This window comes from Gorilla gorilla, chromosome 16 (genome assembly GCF_029281585.2).
Source record: "Gorilla gorilla gorilla isolate KB3781 chromosome 16, NHGRI_mGorGor1-v2.1_pri, whole genome shotgun sequence".
NCBI classification, from domain to species: domain Eukaryota; kingdom Metazoa; phylum Chordata; class Mammalia; order Primates; family Hominidae; genus Gorilla; species Gorilla gorilla.
In genome coordinates this window covers 26,937,916-26,955,180 of record NC_073240.2, presented here as the reverse complement: position 1 = coordinate 26,955,180, position 17,265 = coordinate 26,937,916, and the positions used below count along the sequence as shown (strand labels likewise).

General features: G+C 50.5%; 1 protein-coding gene across 3 annotated transcripts in view; it reads left to right on the top strand.

Moving 5' to 3' along the window:
- ATP10A (ATPase phospholipid transporting 10A (putative)) overlaps positions 1 to 17,265 on the top strand; it is a 187,587-nt gene that overhangs the window by 142,865 nt on the left and 27,457 nt on the right. For all 3 annotated transcript variants that reach the window (XM_004055856.5, XM_055363350.2, XM_063698421.1), the window contains 6 exons: positions 1,992 to 2,244; positions 5,489 to 5,706; positions 6,962 to 7,156; positions 9,634 to 10,201; positions 15,587 to 15,690; positions 15,785 to 15,911. In XM_004055856.5, coding sequence (XP_004055904.5) covers positions 1,992 to 2,244; positions 5,489 to 5,706; positions 6,962 to 7,156; positions 9,634 to 10,201; positions 15,587 to 15,690; positions 15,785 to 15,911 — 1,465 coding nt within the window. The remainder of the gene's footprint in view (positions 1 to 1,991; positions 2,245 to 5,488; positions 5,707 to 6,961; positions 7,157 to 9,633; positions 10,202 to 15,586; positions 15,691 to 15,784; positions 15,912 to 17,265) is intronic.

Sequence of the window (17,265 nt, the reverse complement as noted above, 5' to 3'; positions counted from 1 at the left end):
AGGCCGGGCACGGTGGCTCAAGCCTGTAATCCCAGCACTTTGGGAGGCCGAGGCGGGCGGATCACGAGGTCAGGAGATCGAGACCATCCTGGCTAACACGGTGAAACCCCGTCTCTACTAAAAATACAAAAAATTAGCTGGGCGTGGTAGTGGGCGCCTGTAGTCCCAGCTACTCGGGAGGCTGAGGCAGGAGAATGGCGTGAACCCGGGAGGTGGAGCTTGCAGTGAGCCGAGATCGCGCCACTGCACTCCAGCCTGGGCGACAGAGCAAGACTCCGTCTCAAAAAAAAAAAAAAAAAATAGATTTTATTTTGGGATAATTTTAAGGTTTACAGAAAAGTTGCAAAAGTCATTGCAACTTTTCTGTAAATCTTAAAATTACTCCAAAATAAAATTTAGTTTTCTAAATAAATTTTACAGAGAGTTTCCGTGCATCCCTCACCCAGTTTCCCCTAATGTGAACATATTACATTGTCATGGGACATTGTGAAAACTAAGAAGCCAACTTTAGTCGTTCGCTTTGTTTTTCTTTTCTCTTTTTCTTTTTTTTTTCTTAGACAGAGTCTCGTTTTGTCGCCAGGCTGGAGTGCAGTGACACGATCTTGGCTCACTGCAACCTCCACTTCCTGGGTTCAAGCAATTATCTTGCCTCAGCCTCCTGAGTAGCTGGGATTACAGGTGCATGCCACACACCTGGCTAATTTTTGTATTTTTAGTAAAGATGGGGTTTCACTATGTTGGCCAGGCTGGTCTTGAGCTCCTGACCTCAAGTGATCCACCCACCTCGGTCTCCCAAAGTGCTAGGATGACAGGCATGAGCCACTGCACCCACCCTAGTCCTTTGCTTTGAACAAAACTACAGCCTTCTTTCAGATCCCACTAGTCCTTCCATAAATGTGCTTTTTGTCCTCCAGGATTTAGTTAAGGTTATCCACATTGCATTTATCTGCACTTGCTATTGTTACTATTATTATTAATTCGCATGCCTCCCTGACACCTCCCAGTCAATGCCTGGCTATCTATGCCCAGAAAGGTCTGTGAAAGAGTGGGGAGGGTCCCAGAGTCCAGAGGACGAGGGGGCAGTGGGGTCACTACCAACCTTCCTGGGAGCTGAGTGACCAGAGGACATTGGCTCAGACTTTGCCTAGGAGGGAACCTTTGCTGTCTCTTATATGTGCTTCATACAACAGGAAACAGTCTTATTTAACTGTCTAAATTAGTTTTCTAAATAAATGCAAATTTTGTTCTAGCCTCGAGTTAGGACTGTAGTTGGTGTTTGATTAATGTACTTCAGTTCCCAGGAGAACCCGGTTAGTCTGTGTGTGATATTCTGAGTCTGTAAACATTAGTTCAATACTGTTACTCTACAAAAACAAATGAGTAAGCAAACATTAATTTCGAGGAGAATTGTTCTTAAATTATGGAGGCATCACTGGATGTTTTTCTCAAAGCCTCTTTCCCTTTCCTCTGCATTGTACAAGAAGAGCACAGAATCACAAGGCCAGCATCTGAAAAAAGACTGTCTGTTGTGTTTTCACTGCCCCCTGAACTTGGGGTTGTATCCCTGGGAGATGGGAGCCCAGGGAAAGCCTGGGGGTTGAATGCCACCATGGAGTGTGGTGTGAGGTGACCTTGCTTATGAGGACTGACTGTGCCATGATTTTTTTTCTCTTTTCTCTCTTTCCTGTCCTAGCCTCTCTCAAGCACAACTTGCTTGCTTCTATCCAAGCCATGGGTACCATACTTCCAGACACCATAGTGGATCCCCGCCCTGCAGCTGCTCCATAAGCTGTCCTAGTTTATTCTCTTTGCCAATACTCTAATACTTTTCCAATACTGACTCTAAACCAACCTATTTAAGCTCTCTTAAAGGTACAGTATAGTCCCTACTTTCTTGCGGTTGTAGTCATTTGTTATTTAAATAGATTTGAGTGATTCCCCAGCTCCCTGGTCCTCACGGTCATTCATCCTGTGTGCCTTGTCTCTTCCAGGTTTTGATCCCAATTTCCTTATACGTTTCCATTGAAATTGTTAAAGCGTGCCAAGTGTACTTCATTAACCAGGACATGCAGTTGTATGACGAAGAAACAGACTCGCAGCTGCAGTGCCGAGCTCTGAACATCACGGAAGACTTAGGACAGATACAGTACATTTTCTCAGATAAAACTGGCACTTTGACAGAGAATAAGATGGTTTTCCGAAGATGCACTGTGTCTGGTGTAGAATATTCTCATGATGCAAATGGTGAGTCTGGGGGTGCGGGGCTCCCAACCCAGGCTGAACCAGAAAGCCCTATCCAGAGCTGCTTGGAGACACACACACACACACACACACACACACGCTTCAGGGATTACTGATTTTCAAGGGGGTATAAAGACGTGGCTGTCACAGCAGCTCAGGTGCCTGAAGCCCGGTGCTATTTATAGAGCAGGCACTGGCACGGCCGCCCGCCCTGTTCCTGCAGTGTCTGGGGTGCCAGGCATCCACCTAAGCAATCAGGCAAGCCACCCGCAAGGAGCTCACTCCCAAGGCATCCGGTCCCCTTGCTCTGCCACACCAAGGGACAGAGAGATGTCTCTGTTGTCATCCATCCATTTTCTAGTCATAAAATCCTCAGAAGGGCACTGGCTAATTCATGTTTCATTCTCTTCCCTGGAACAGTGTTCCTGGGAACTGGAAAGATGAATCGCCTCACTCCCAATTATTGAAGCGGTCCCCACTCCCACCTCACCCTTCCTTATCTGTGGCTGCCTCCTTCCAACCTGGTGTCTCTGGGGAGACACCAGCTTCTGAAGCCCAGGGTGTGACTGCAGCCAGCACCCCACCCCAGTCAGGAGAGGGCATGGACCAGGGTCCCCGCCACCACTGTGCCTGGGGCTGCAGCGCCCTGGGAGTGGGCACCCTGCTCTGCAGCCTGGGGTCCATTTCCTGCCTGTGACAGAAACAGAGTCCATGCTACAGAAACAGCAAATTAAAACCGGACAGAGGGAACGCAAGCGGGCATGACTAGGAAGCTGCTCTTTAGAAGGATTTGGTGGGAAGCATCTGTTGTTTACCTGACACTTTTGTGAGATTTATAAAACCAAGGATTATCATGATAGCCACAGTCTTCCTCAACACAAAATGAAAGCAGTCATAGTAAACAGAAGGCAGAGGAAATTACCCACTTTGTTTAAAAGTTTTATTTGCCACCCAAAATAGATAATCAGTGACAGTACTCCATCCACTCACCCGTCCTCCCTCCCACCAGCCTCCTTCGGCCTCCCTCTTCTCTCTTTTTCCCTTCTCCTACCCTCCTCTCCTCTCCCTCCTTCCTCCCCTTCCCCTCCCATAGTTGCTAAACCTGGTGCAGCACAGTGCATTGTGTGCTCTTCTCAAAAACAGAACTCAGCAGAGTCCTGAGGGGATCAGAGACCCGGGCAGTCGGTTCTACAGCAGCCCTTAAAGCCGAGACCCAGTTTCAGATAGACACGAGGAATAGGTTTTGAGATCTGTTGCACAGCCAGGTGACCAGAGGCAATAAAAATGTATTACACATTTCAAAATGACTGAGAGAGTAAATGTTAACTGTCTCATCATAAAAACATGATAGGCGAGCAAAGTGACAGATTTGTTAATTAGCATGATTTAATCATGCCACATTGTACAGACACATCAGAACATCACATTGCACCTCATGAATGTACACAGTGCTGATTTATCCATTAATAATAATAATACATTTAAAAGATAATAATAAAGTTGGAAGCTCAGGCTCCGTGGGGCAGGATCCCAACTAAGATTACAGAAAGATTCTGACAGTTGCCAAATGCTACCATAAAACCAGAGGGTTCCCTTGCCTCAAGACACAGGGAGCTTCCTGGTGATGAATGAAACCACATACATCTCAGCAGCGTGTTTTAGAGAAGTGCCTGGATCAGCTATTGACAGGCACCCAGGCAAGGAGCGTCATCAGCCAGTTATCTTATGATCTGACCTCTCCAGATCTCACTCATAAAGGAGTTCAGATGGACTATGAGCCCCAAGCCCTGCTCACGTACCAGAACCGGCTGTGGAAGCCATGGGTGTGCCCCCTCTGACAGCTTGGCAAGATGACCTGGAGCTAGCTGGCTGTGCATGCCCAGGAGGGGGCATTACCTGCTCCTGGGCCTCATCTTTCCTGAGGACATGGAAGGCATCCCAGGGGCCACTGCCGATCAGAAACTGCTTCAGAACACCAACATACCAGCCATGGCCCCCACAGCCTCTGAGGGAAGGAGGGGGCCCTGAAGGATGGCTCCATGGAGCTCCGGATGTGCGGGACCACTGCTGGGGGAGGGTGGGATGGGCCAGTCCACTTTCTTGGCGGCTGAAGCCCAGCCCCTCACCTCATGCTGGACAGAGTCATGTGTCCAGGTTCTGTGCGTCCTTGCTTCCGGTGCACTGGGCTGATGCCACCCGAGAGCTGGGGAGGCATTTGCAGGGCATCTGCTCCTGGAATTAGGATCTCCCTGAGTTGGAATCCTGGCATTGGCAAGTACTCAGCCTTGTGATGGTGGGCAGGTGACTTCCCCTTTTTTATCCCCATTTTTCTCATCTCTCACAGAGGGTCTGTTAAGAGATGCGCAGTGTAGGGCCTGGTCCACGCGGCTGGCCAGCTCCATAAGTATCTCCTTCTCCGGCCTCTTGACAGGCCCCTGCTGCTTTGACTCAGCACCATGCCTGTGCTTGAAGTTCTGATTAAACGGTTGTTCTGATGAGTAATCCTCATGAATGGTCTCCATTTTGCTCATCCACGGTGAAACAAGCTGTCCTCCCTGGGCTAAACCCAGAAAACTGGTTCAGAGCCATGGGTTAGCAAGAAGCCACAGCGCAGGCACCTCCAAAGGGGATTTGCCCAGCGTTCACCAGGTCATGGGGAATTTGCTCAGCAGGGCAACATCACAGTCAAGATCATCTTGGATGGAGTTTCAAAGCTGAGTCCAAACCCTAGCTGTAGGGGTCCAAGCTGTGCAGTCTGGGAGTGTGAGCCCCCCTGTGCCATAGCATTTCATCCAGACAGGAGCAGATGGTGGCCACCGTCCATGTGGGCAAGGAGCTCAGCACCAGGTGAGCACCGTCATCCCAGCATGACTGGAAGGCCCGCCACCCTCTGTCCTGCCTCCCTCCCCCGGCCACCTGCCACCCTAACCCATGTACACCTAGGCTCTACCTGAAGAGACCGGCTGGACATCAACCCGTTCCCCTTCCTCTAAGTCGTGCGACCTTAGAAAGCTCCTTACGTTCTCTGACATGAAAGTCAGTCTCTGTGAAACAGAGTTGAGAATATCAACCTCCCCAGGTTGCAGCTGACTGAGGATGTTCTCTGTCCCTTGCTATTAGAGAGCAAGGGTGGTGAATCCTCTGGGGCTGCCCTGCCGGAAGCCTCGCGGAACCTAAAACACACTGAGTGGGTTCTCTCCACCCAGCCTTCCACCATGATGCCTCACCCTGCGCCCTCTCCCCACAGCGCAGCGTCTGGCCAGGTACCAGGAGGCAGACTCGGAGGAGGAGGAGGTGGTGCCCAGAGGGGGCTCGGTGTCCCAGCGCGGCAGCATCGGTAGCCACCAGAGTGTCCGGGTGGTGCACAGAACCCAGAGCACCAAGTCCCACCGGCGCACGGGCAGCCGGGCCGAGGCCAAGAGGGCCAGCATGCTGTCCAAGCACACCGCCTTCAGCAGCCCCATGGTGAGTGTACAGGGCCTCCTGCTAGGGCGCTGCCACATCTCTTCCCCATTTTCACCATCCCCCGCTGATGGAAGGTGTCTATATTTAATCCTAAAAATACACTGCCGCTGGGTGGCTTGGCTCTACTCAGCAGAAGCTTTTCTGGCCAACACTTTCCACTGTCGTCTTTTCCAAGACACTGACATGGCCCCTTTGCATGGCTTCTAAGGCTGGTTGATTGCTGGCAAGTCACCCAGAAAGGGTGACAAAGAGGAAGCCCGTGCTGCCAAATGAAGCAAATAAAACCTCAGGACAAGATGACAACCGCTAAAAAGCAAAGCCAACCCCTCCCACGGGAGTTTTAATTAGACGAGCCCAAATCCATAAAATGCTTTCTGCCTGGCCTTGTCAGCCGCCCAGACATTAATGGACCACCATCATCCCGCAGGGAGAGGCGCAGAAGTGAGCAATAACCTCTGAAAGAGCCTTTCACTTCTGAAATGTTTTACCAATGCAGCAGAGGGGATGAATCCCCCTTGCTTACTCTGTGGTGGCCTCATTCTCTCATGTGCTTCTAAACCCACAGAGAAGCTGCCATCTAAATAGGGCTGATTTAGAGTTTTGGACGCTGATTGGTGGGTTTCTATGGGGCCCCTGGGAGTGGGGGCTCTCACGCTTGGCAGGAGGGAGGCTGCATTGGAACAAGGTTTCCTGACAGCATTTTTCAGTATGAGTCAAGAGTATTTAAAGTATTCAAACTTTCTCGTCTAGCAATTTAGCGATTCAGCCAAAGATTGCTACATATGGAAGTTTATCAATGTGTAATTTACATCAGCAAAACTGAAAGAAATTTAAATATCCAGTGATAAAGGGATGGTCAAATAAATGATGACATGTCCATTTTCAAGCTGTTAAAATGTGTTTTTAAATAATTCTTAAAAGCCTGGAAAAGTTCAGACAATTAATAATGTTTTGGAGAAAATGGAAACCACCAATATGTATATAAAATATTTTGATTATGTGAAATTTAAATGTAGAGCGAAAAGACTAGAGGGCAATGCTGAAGCATGTTTTTCACAAAGTGGATAGAAGCTATGTATATTTTGTGCAATTAAAATTGTAAGTAATTTACAATTATAAAATGACATATATGTATATGAGAGATGAAGTTCTGTTTACAGCTTATAATAAAATCAAAGTACCTTAAATAGTCACGCCCCAAGATCCTCGGCAGGCTACTGGGTGGGACTCACTGCCAGCCTCCCTTTCTCCCCAGGAGAAGGATATCACGCCCGACCCAAAGCTGCTGGAGAAGGTGAGTGAGTGTGACAAGAGCCTAGCCGTGGCGAGGCATCAGGAGCACCTGCTGGCCCACCTCTCGCCCGAGCTGTCTGACGTCTTTGATTTCTTCATCGCACTCACCATCTGCAACACAGTCGTCGTCACGTCCCCGGATCAGCCACGAACAAAGGCAAGTTCTGGAGGGTCCCTGAGCTTGACCTTGACCTTCTGCGCTGCGGGCCATGGTTGTCAGTCCTCCTGAGGGCAGGCGCCCTTCCCTTTCCTGCAGCAAGCATTCTTAGCACATCGTGACCTAAGGGGGATGCAGTGGGGTGCTTCATACTGGGCAAAACAGTGCTTGTGGTTCTGCAGCGTTGGCCCCAGGCTGTAGTGGGCAGGGGCTATGGTTGGGGCCAAGTGGGAGGGGACAGCCCACCAGAGATGACTTCTGAGCCTGGGAGGGGAGGGACACAGGGCAGCCAGATAGGCCAGCCTCAGGTAGGCAGGTGGGTGTGTGGAGGCCCTGCCTGCCTGGGTCCTTCCTTCGCTGCCTGGCCTGGGGCAGGGCCAGAGGGAGGCTGCCCAGGACAACCTCCCTGAGCCTCAGGGTCCCAGATCCACACAGGAGAGAGGACAAGACAGGCCGGGGGCCCAGCTTCTGGGACGAGGAGCTTGCACATGGACCCTGACTCTACCAGCCATGCAGCTGGAGACACATTGGCCTCCTCCCTGTGCCTGGGGTGCCTGCCTGGGCCGTGGGGCCATGGGGAGGATTTATGGGGCATCAAAGATTGTTCTTCAATGAAAAGCGGTCGAGAATCGATCAGAGGCTACTTAGGATACTGGAAATATAGCAATGCTCAAATTGGTTTTGGTTCAGTCTGACATTAAGGTTTTCTCCTGAGAGGGGAAAGGTTGCACGTGTGAAAGCTCCTCTATCACCCAGTGCACCCCAGAAAGCCCTTCAGTGGGCTAGGCAGTGTAGGGGGCACGGAAGCGTGATATGCATATGGAACCAGGCAGTTTTGCATGTTGAATGGGGTGGGTGTGTGTCATAGACCTCCCAGCCCCCGACTCTCCCAGGATCCCTTCCCAGCCTCCTGGGTCTGCCCTTCCAGCAGGTCCCTCAGCAGGCAATGTGGGGTGAACAAGGTGGCCTGTATTTTCTCTGCTGCGGCAGCATGTCTGGCAGTACCTGGACCCAGTGACTCCCAAGTGGACAGGCCTGCCACTCAGAGACCAGCAGGCTTGAGGCTTAGGCCGGCAGCCCTGGGCTGGAGCTGCTTCCCGAAGCTGCAGTTCATCTCCTGGCTGCCTCAGCATCTCCCATCTGGCCTCTGGGCTCTGCCCCCAGCATTAAAAACCCTTCTGGTGTGTATCCCTGCAGGAAGTGCCCCTTTTCTGGGCTAGACCCTGACTGACAGATGTTAAATGAAGGGTGAGAGATGGCAGTGTCATTGAGGCTTGTGCTGAAGGTTACACGGCTTGAGTTCCACCCAGGGAACAGCCTGTCAATCACCCACACTCAGGCTGTAGGTGAACATGTCTCTGGGTGCATTTCTGTTCCCACATATTGGTTGGTGAGCGCCACCTTCGAGGACATTTGGAGCCAGCAGGGATTGCTGTGCAGGTGCCTGTGTCTCCCAGCTGGCTATGTAGCGTATTTAAAGTCATAGCAAGACCAAAGGAAAAGCACCTGTATCAAAATCTGGCTCTATGCGCCTTGCTTTACCAAACACCTGATTTTTCTGGAGGCTGTTACTGTAATTCACAACTTAGGATGCGATGGTAAAATTGCAGTTTTAAGAATTGCTAATTCAGTATTTTGGTTGTTTTGACATTTGCTCTTTCAATAAAGAGCAAGAAAAAAGCATGGCTCTGTTGCCCTATCATTGAGCTTTTTGAAACTTTAACAATTGTGTGTGTGTGTGTGTGTGTGTGTGTGTATGTGTCATTCATTTTGTTTCTTACTGTGGTGGTTAAAATATTGTTTCAATGTTTGGGATCCTCAATTTGTCAGTGTATTTAATGCGCTTAGAAGGATTATTTGGGGACTGGAAATGTGATTTGTATATTAAATTTTTGTAGACATAATTCAAAGGAAGCATAAACTGATGGTTTGTTAAGTGACTTTTTAATTGGAAAAAAAATGCCCAGTTTTGTGCCAGGCAATGGTGAGCCTGCTCCCCTGAGCTGTTTTTTGCAAAGCAAGGGGACACTGTAGTACAGGGACAGCCCCAAAAGAAGCCTGCAGATGCCACCAGCTGCAACTCCCCTGCATACATCCAGGCCTCACTGATGGGCCCTCAGCAATCACGTTCTGAAAGAATCTTGCATAACCTCTGTTTAAGAGAAGTGGAAGAGGCCAGCGGACGATCTCAAGGAAGGAGTACTGTCTCTGCTTGCAATTTCTTTTTTTATTATTATTATTATACTTTAAGAAGTTTTATGATACATGTGCACAACATGTTTATTGCGACACTATTCTGCTTGCAATCTCAATGCATGCCTGAAATCTGGGAAATGGGAAATCTGTGCTCTGAGACCCCAGTGGGGAAGCGAGGTCATTGTTCCTCCAAGTGCCTGGAGCATCCTGTGGGAACCAGGGTGGGGCCTCTGGGGGACATAGCAGTTCCCTCACCTGCCTTCTGACCATTTCTCTTGCAGGTGAGGGTGAGGTTTGAGCTGAAGTCTCCCGTGAAGACGATAGAAGACTTCCTGCGGAGGTTCACACCCAGCTGCCTGACCTCAGGCTGCAGCAGCATCGGGAGCCTGGCCGCCAACAAGTCCAGCCACAAGTTGGGCTCCAGCTTCCCGTCCACCCCGTCCAGCGACGGCATGCTTCTCAGGCTGGAGGAGAGGCTAGGCCAGCCCACCTCGGCCATCGCCAGCAACAGCTACAGCAGCCAGGCGGACAACTGGGCCTCGGAGCTTGCTCAGGAGCAGGAGTCAGAGCGCGAGCTGCGGTACGAGGCGGAGAGCCCGGATGAGGCGGCACTGGTGTATGCGGCCAGAGCCTACAACTGCGTGCTTGTGGAGCGGCTGCACGACCAAGTGTCAGTGGAGCTGCCCCACCTGGGCAGGCTCACCTTCGAGCTCCTGCACACACTGGGTTTCGATTCTGTCCGCAAGAGGATGTCAGTGGTGATCCGGCACCCGCTTACCGATGAGATCAACGTCTACACCAAGGGGGCCGACTCAGTGGTCATGGATCTCCTGCAGCCCTGCTCTTCAGGTACCCCCACCCCTGCCCAGCTGCACCCCAGCTCGGGGGAGGAGGTCCTGAGAAATATCCCCACCCAATTCCTTCTCTTGAGTAAAGTGATTTTCATTAATCCTTTTCCAACAGAAATGCCCATTGGAGAATTGCATGGTTTCTTCAGATCACTGTTTGCCTGTTTGAAGGGTTTGGACTAGGAAGTATTCGGGGGCTTCCATGCCTGCACACCCCCACCTCCAAGAACTGGGGGGTCAGAGGATACTTGAAGAGTGTCACGTTTTAAATTTGAACAATGAAGGTTGAGAATCTAGACTAGTAGCTCTAGAAAGTTCTTTCTGCCCTGTGGACCTGGTGCAGCAGAGAGATCCAGGCCACAGTTTATGGGGCTGCATTGGGCCACAGTGGTGGCCCAGGAAGTAAGGGATGCTGGCCTCCGCCACTGCCCTCTGTTCTGGCACTTGGGAGGGGAAGGGCCGAGCCCCCCTCATAAAGGGAACCTGGCCACCCACCTCTCCCTCTGTGCTCAGAGGACGGAGGAGTGCAGCCTCACCTCCAGGGAACTGAACTGGGTGGAGGTGAGGATGCTGCAGGAGCCTAGGGGCCCCGCTGAGGCTCTCCTGCCTGCCACGGGCTTCCTATTTGCTGCACCTTGGAAGCACCTCTGGGCAGCAGCTGCTGGGAAATGCTATAAGCCGGTTGCTCCCTTCTGGAGCTCCAGGTTGGAGCTAGGGAGTACTTTACCTCCCACTGGCCTTTCTTGCCAGCATCTCAGTGCCTCAGGAGAGGACCCCTGGCACAGAAGCCCAGGACCACTCATAATGGAGAATTGGATGGGAGGAAGAGCTTCATACAGGAAATCCATGTCCCCATCACAGAGCTGTGACCTCCAAAAGGCAGCTGAGCTAAATCTGCAAATGTGTCTCTGAGAGGAGTTTGGATGACCTTCCATGTTGATGACCACCGCGGGGCGAGATCTTCCCTTTCTCCCGCTGCAGTGGCTCTGCCTTGGAGTCAGCAAAGAATCCAATTCATGGACACATTTTGAGTTCTAGGAAGCTTCTTCTGAAAATCGATTCTTGTTTACATCCACACAAAAGAAAAACATAAATAGGGCAATTATCTGAGTGATTTCATTCTGCAGCAAAAAAATCTCTCTGTCTTATTCCACAGCCTTGGGTTCAAGACAACATAAGGGGTCCTGGGCTTCAGACTTCACAGCATGACGGGTGATGTCTAAGGGGAAGGCATGGAGTGGCCCTGGCATGTGGGGGCTGCCCAGCGCTGGCAGGCGAGGCCTGTCCGGTCCTGTAGAGCAGGGAGCCCTGTGAGCTGTGCAAGGAAGGCCGCAGCACTTGCCAGGTTTGTCTTTGCTGGCAACATATTTTTTTACATGAGTAAAAACCTCAAAAGCAGAACACACACAAAAAGAACTGCTGTCACTAAGTCTCACTAATACCATCAGCCATCATTTCATAAAAGAAGGACCACATTTCACACTCCACCCCGTCCCCCCCAAAAAATTACCAAGGATATCCCAGAAAACTGGATGCCTTTCAATTGAATGAATTTAGCATCACGACCTGCTCACTCTAACCCTGCTTTTCTGGTACCTTCCCAGAGTGGATAGAGCATTATCAAGAGGCAGGGCCCCCCTGCCTGTTCACTAGCAGGTGCCGAGGGCCATGGCAAAAGGAACAGAGGTGGCCTGGCCTCCAGAGGCCCCTGAGTGAGCCAGGGATTTCCTCGTTTGTCTGCAAGTTGGGAAGGCACCTGATACCGGTTACAAGACAATCCACATTGCTCTCGTCCGACTCAAAATCAAACTCAAAGTCGGGGTGGGGAGCCCCTGCCCAGGCCGGGGAGCCTCTCAGGCCTGGCATCGTCAGCGTGGCTTTGCTCTGGGTCTCAGGAAGGGAGCTTCCCATAACCAGGTAGCTGCAGATAAGAAAAAGAACCTCAAATCAATGGCATCATGGAAGGGCCAGGTAATGACATTGTCACAACTCTCACCTTATCAAAACCATGACATCGATAGGAAAAGTTAATCAAGGGCTTGTGTTGATCTCCGCCTTCCTCTGGGAATTTCCAAGCAGTGCATGAAGTCAGCTTTGGATAGGGAAGATCTACGTGTCAACACTGGGCAGGTTAAGGTTCAGGAAGTTCAGAGACCCCAGCAGTTTCCCAAGAGAACGACTACAGGAGGGCCCTGGAGTCCCCTCGAAGTTACCCACCTGTGACCGCCTGCCCTTATGCACAGATCATTCGCCTTTTACTTGGGGAGTGGTGGAGGGGTGTGGATAGGTGCAGACTCATTGCAGAGGGCTCACTGTGCCTGGGAATCGCTCTGCCTGTGTAAATCAACTTACTACCTGTGTGTAGGTGACAAACTGAGGAGGGCACAGAGGTGTCCCACTCCAGACTTAATCTGATGCCCTCTTCAGAGGGCTGGAAACACTTTCACCAGAAGAGGCCCAAGTTGGCTGAACAGATAGTGGACGTGACTGTATGATATCAGCAGGATGGGGCCATGGCTCACCTGCCCTGGCAGGTGTGGTGTCAGGCAACAAGCAGGGACTCCACCCCAACCCTTTCTCACAGATCTCTGTTCAAATCCCAGGTCTGCACTTAACGGCTGGGATGACCCTGGACGAGTCACTCACTCTTTCTGTGCCTCCGTTTCCTATCTACAAAGGAAATCACAGTGCCTGCCTCTCACAGGAAGTCCCCACACGAGCCCCTAGCTCAGTGCCTGCTGTTACATTGATGTCCAGCGTCCACTCGGTACCTTTCCCAAGTCTCTGGCTCCTTCTTGTTAAGATCCACTTGCTTATGCTTTGGTGGCGTTGCTACTTGGAGTGGTCTTTAAGGTGTAAACCTCAGGCCACTCTGCCTTCTCCCAGAGCAAGGACAGAGAGATGGCAGTAGCCCACTGCCTAGCGTGGGCCTCACACATTGATACCATGCGGTAATCAGTATATATTTTTTGCATGATGAGTACATGCATGTACAAGCAGGGACTGCACGTTAGTTTACCATTTTAATAAGATAACTCCTTATTGGGGAAATATCGCTTGTAAAGCTTAGAAGAAATGGAAATATCACTTGGAACGATTTTAAAGCACGTGGTAAAATCATGAAGAGAGGCTACCCTCATCCCTCTGAGGGCCTCTCTGTGGGTCTGCAAGCACCACTCGCCAGCTGTCTCCTGGTGGGAACATCAGGTGCAGCCCACTGTCAGGTGCAGCTGTCTCAGCCCTGCTGTGTCTGGGGTCAGTGGGCACTGGAGTCATCTTCGCAGACTGCACCTGGAGCTGTGCCCCTTAGCCCCCTACTCCTGCCCCGACCCAGATGCAACCTCAGGGTCCTGCAGCACAGAGCGCTCGACTGTCCCTGCCCAGCAGGGGGCGCTGGGCAGCACTGGTCCCACTCCCACAGGTGGTGTCACTCCTCACCCAAGGAGCTGAGTTCCAGGCACAGAATTCCTCCTGTCACCATAGGGAGACAAGACACACAGGACTTGGGTGACTGTGGAACATCAGAAAGAAGGGGCTAATATTGCATGACTGTTGCCTAAAATGCAGTGTGAAAATTGCCATGCCTTCAGCTCGAAATCAGCCACCCCCAGTATCACTTCAGCAAGTGGAGAAGAGCAGGGCTGACTGAATGCCTCTGGGGATCCACACTCTTGTTCCCCAGTACATTCTCCTTCGGAGGTTCCCCCAGCTCCTCAGTGATGGTCTCCTTGGAGCTTGAGTTCTTCCCATCCTCTCCTACCCCCATCAGAGTGTAGACCGATTCCAGCCTCCACAAGGGCCCCACCCTCCAAAGCCCAGCCTCGGTATTCCACAGTGATTGCCCAGTGGTAGGCGCGGCAGGACATGTAAGGGAAAAGTCACCCAAGAACGAGGGGCAGATCTCGCCAGAAGGGGCAAAGGTGTGTGTCCGTGTCTGCAGGAGAGGACAACAGGCTCAGCCACTTCTGCCTGGCAGGGCCAGGTGCTCCCTGTCACTAGGCTCTGTGCAGATGGCCCTACAAAGAAACACCCCATTGTCCACCTGAGAAGCAGACACCTGTGGGGCCATCTCCTCGTCTGGGGCACCCAGGGTCCCGAGTGGCCCATCCTCCCTCCGTGGGCTCAGTTCATTTTGTTTTGGAGAGTGGTTAATCTCAGTGTCACACCCGATACCACCGCACGTCCCAGTGCACGCCACATGTCGCCTCTCCCCAGGACAATGGGACAGCTTTATCATGAGTATTTCAATTCCAAAGCCCCTCAGTTAGGCACGGCTTTGCTCGAGGAACAATCTGATTCTGGGAAAAGGTTATCTGCATCTTCTAAGAGTGTTACCACGATACCAGGAATACAAAGATGAGTTTGAGCATCATCCTTTCGGGAAATGTAAATACCTAAAGCAAAGGATTCTAGGGCAACTGTTTTTCTTCCCCATTATCAACTCCATAAAGAGTCTTTTCTGACTTCTTTTTCAATTGTCCCCTCATGGCCTTTTAATAACATAGATATGCTGTGTATCTGTTTATGTTCTATATGTGTACTTAGACTTTGTTTAGAAAAGAGTAAGATTCTTCCACCTCCAAGAACCAGTGATCACTCCCTTGAGGGCTCTGTCACCCCTATGGAGAATGCAGCATGGTCAGGCATGTAAAAGGGTCTCTTACCAGGTCCTCTTTCAGGCGGTGGACTTAGATTAGTAGATAATCCTTCCTGGGCCACAGGCCTCATGACTGGTCAGTAGTGTTGCCAGATTTCACAAACTATATATATAGAATGTCCAGTTAAACTTGAATTTCAGACAAACAAATCCTTTTTTAAGTAAAAGTATGTTCTATGCCATATTTAGACATCGTTTGTTGTATCTGGCAATGCTACTTGTAAGGATCCTACTGTTCTGAGGATAGAAAGTGCACTTCCCATTAAGTAAGACTTTTCATTAACAGGAAGAACGTGAGCCTCCATTTAATAGGCTGGGCAAAAGGATGCCAAATGACTTTTGGTGTAGTTTTTACTTTCATCAGCTTATTTCAACAAAGGATGTTAAAAACAGCCAAACATTAGCAGGGCGCAGTGGCTCACATCTGTAATCCCAGCACTTTGGGAGGCCGAGGCGGGTGGATGATTTGAGCCCAGGAGTTCGTGACCAGCCTGGGCAACATGGCAAAACCCTGTCTCTATGAAAAAATAAAATAAAACAGTCAAACATTTGCATATTGATGAGACTTTTTTTAAAAAACATAACAGCTCATTTTTGCTTTGAATTCTATATGAAAACTTGTGCTCTATTCGCAAGTAACGAACAGACGTGGGGTAAATCTCGGAGTGTCTGAAGATCATTCCACAGGCGCCAGTTCTTACCCATGTTTCTGCTTATTCTCCAACCTAGTTGACGCCAGAGGGAGGCATCAAAAAAAGATTCGGAGCAAAACTCAGAATTACCTCAACCTGTATGCGGCGGAAGGCCTGCGCACCTTGTGCATCGCCAAGAGGGTGAGTGGGGACGGCTCCGCAAGGGTGCACGTGCAGGTGGCCGCCCCACAGTGAGCAGCGCCCGGTGCAGCACTCAACAATGTATCTCCCATAGGTTCTGAGTAAAGAAGAGTATGCCTGCTGGTTGCAAAGCCACCTAGAAGCCGAATCCTCCCTGGAAAACAGCGAGGAGCTCCTCTTCCAGTCTGCCATTCGCCTGGAGACCAACCTGCACTTGTTAGGTAATTAACCTGAGAGTGGCATGCCTAAGGGCAGTGTGGAGTTTGCAGGGACGGCCCTGGAGGGGTGAGTGCTCTTGTCAGCGGCTGCTCCGCAGGCTGGCCTTGGTTAGGGAGCCACCTGACAGGACGCTGGCACAGCCGAGGCGGGAGGGTGCTTGCCTGAATCTTCCTAGTCTCATTTCTGTGAGGTGCACGTGCTGCCCCCCAGGCACCCCAAGACAGCAGCTGCCATGCTTCCCCTTAACCAGGTTTCCCACCAAAAATAGAGCCAAGGAGTGAGATTTCTGACAGTTGGGAGTTGAAAGGATTTTCCCCTCGGGAAACAGGGAAGCTTTTGGGACCCAGAAACTGCTGCATTTTGCATCTTAGGAATGTTTCACAGATTCGAGGTGAATGAAAAGAAAATGGGCTCATTTTTACTGAAATATGTCCACATTTCCAACTGTGTTCATCTTGGTACTTAATAAATGCTAACTAGTATTAGTGATAAATGAAGGTATTTATTATGTTAATGCTTACTTTAATACTTAAAATATTTATTTTCCTATGTATTAAAGCATTCATTAAATAGCTAAGTCATTGTATACATGCTCTGTGTGTCCTTGAAGAGCTGGTGTTGAGGATGGTGCACCCCCACCTCCATCCCGGGTGCTGTGAGTCAGGTGGTACTTCTCGAGCACAAAGCCCTGGGGAGTTCATCTTCACTTAATACAAAAAGGCGGTGTTCACTTGCCCTCTTTTTCTGGGCAGAGGAGTTGGGATAGCTATATATTTACATCTACATTTCTAGTATAATACATAGTTGAGGTTTGCATTTAATAGCATAATGTACACTAGGCATAACATATATCTGCACACATTTTATATATTGTTTGCCCACAGAATCTTATAGGAGGCCACGCATTACTCGGAAAGCCCCGGGATCCAGGGGCCCACTGGCACCATGAGCGGCAGCCCTGGATGTGAATTAAATGGAACACCTGAGAAATGGCTGTGCCTGTTTTAGGCCCTGAAGTTTTGGCTTACTAAAGCAGGGCTGCTGTCGTCTGGACTGACTGGGCTTCCCCGGAAGACAGTATTGTGCAGGCCTGTGGGGTAGGAGGCATCTGCTGGTTGTCCCAGACGTGCCCGCCCAGCCTCACTGACCAGCCTTGTTTTTAACCCTTCACTGTGGGGCACCTTCCCCAGGGAGCAGCTTTTCCCCTGGACAGCACTAACTTCTCAAATGGAGTGAAATTGGCCCTCCGGTGCCGTTTCACAGTGCTTGCTGGTTCCGCCCCCTGGAGTAATGCAGACAGAATCTCCTCCCTTTTCCACATGATGAAACCTTGACTATTTGGGGACATGGCTGTGA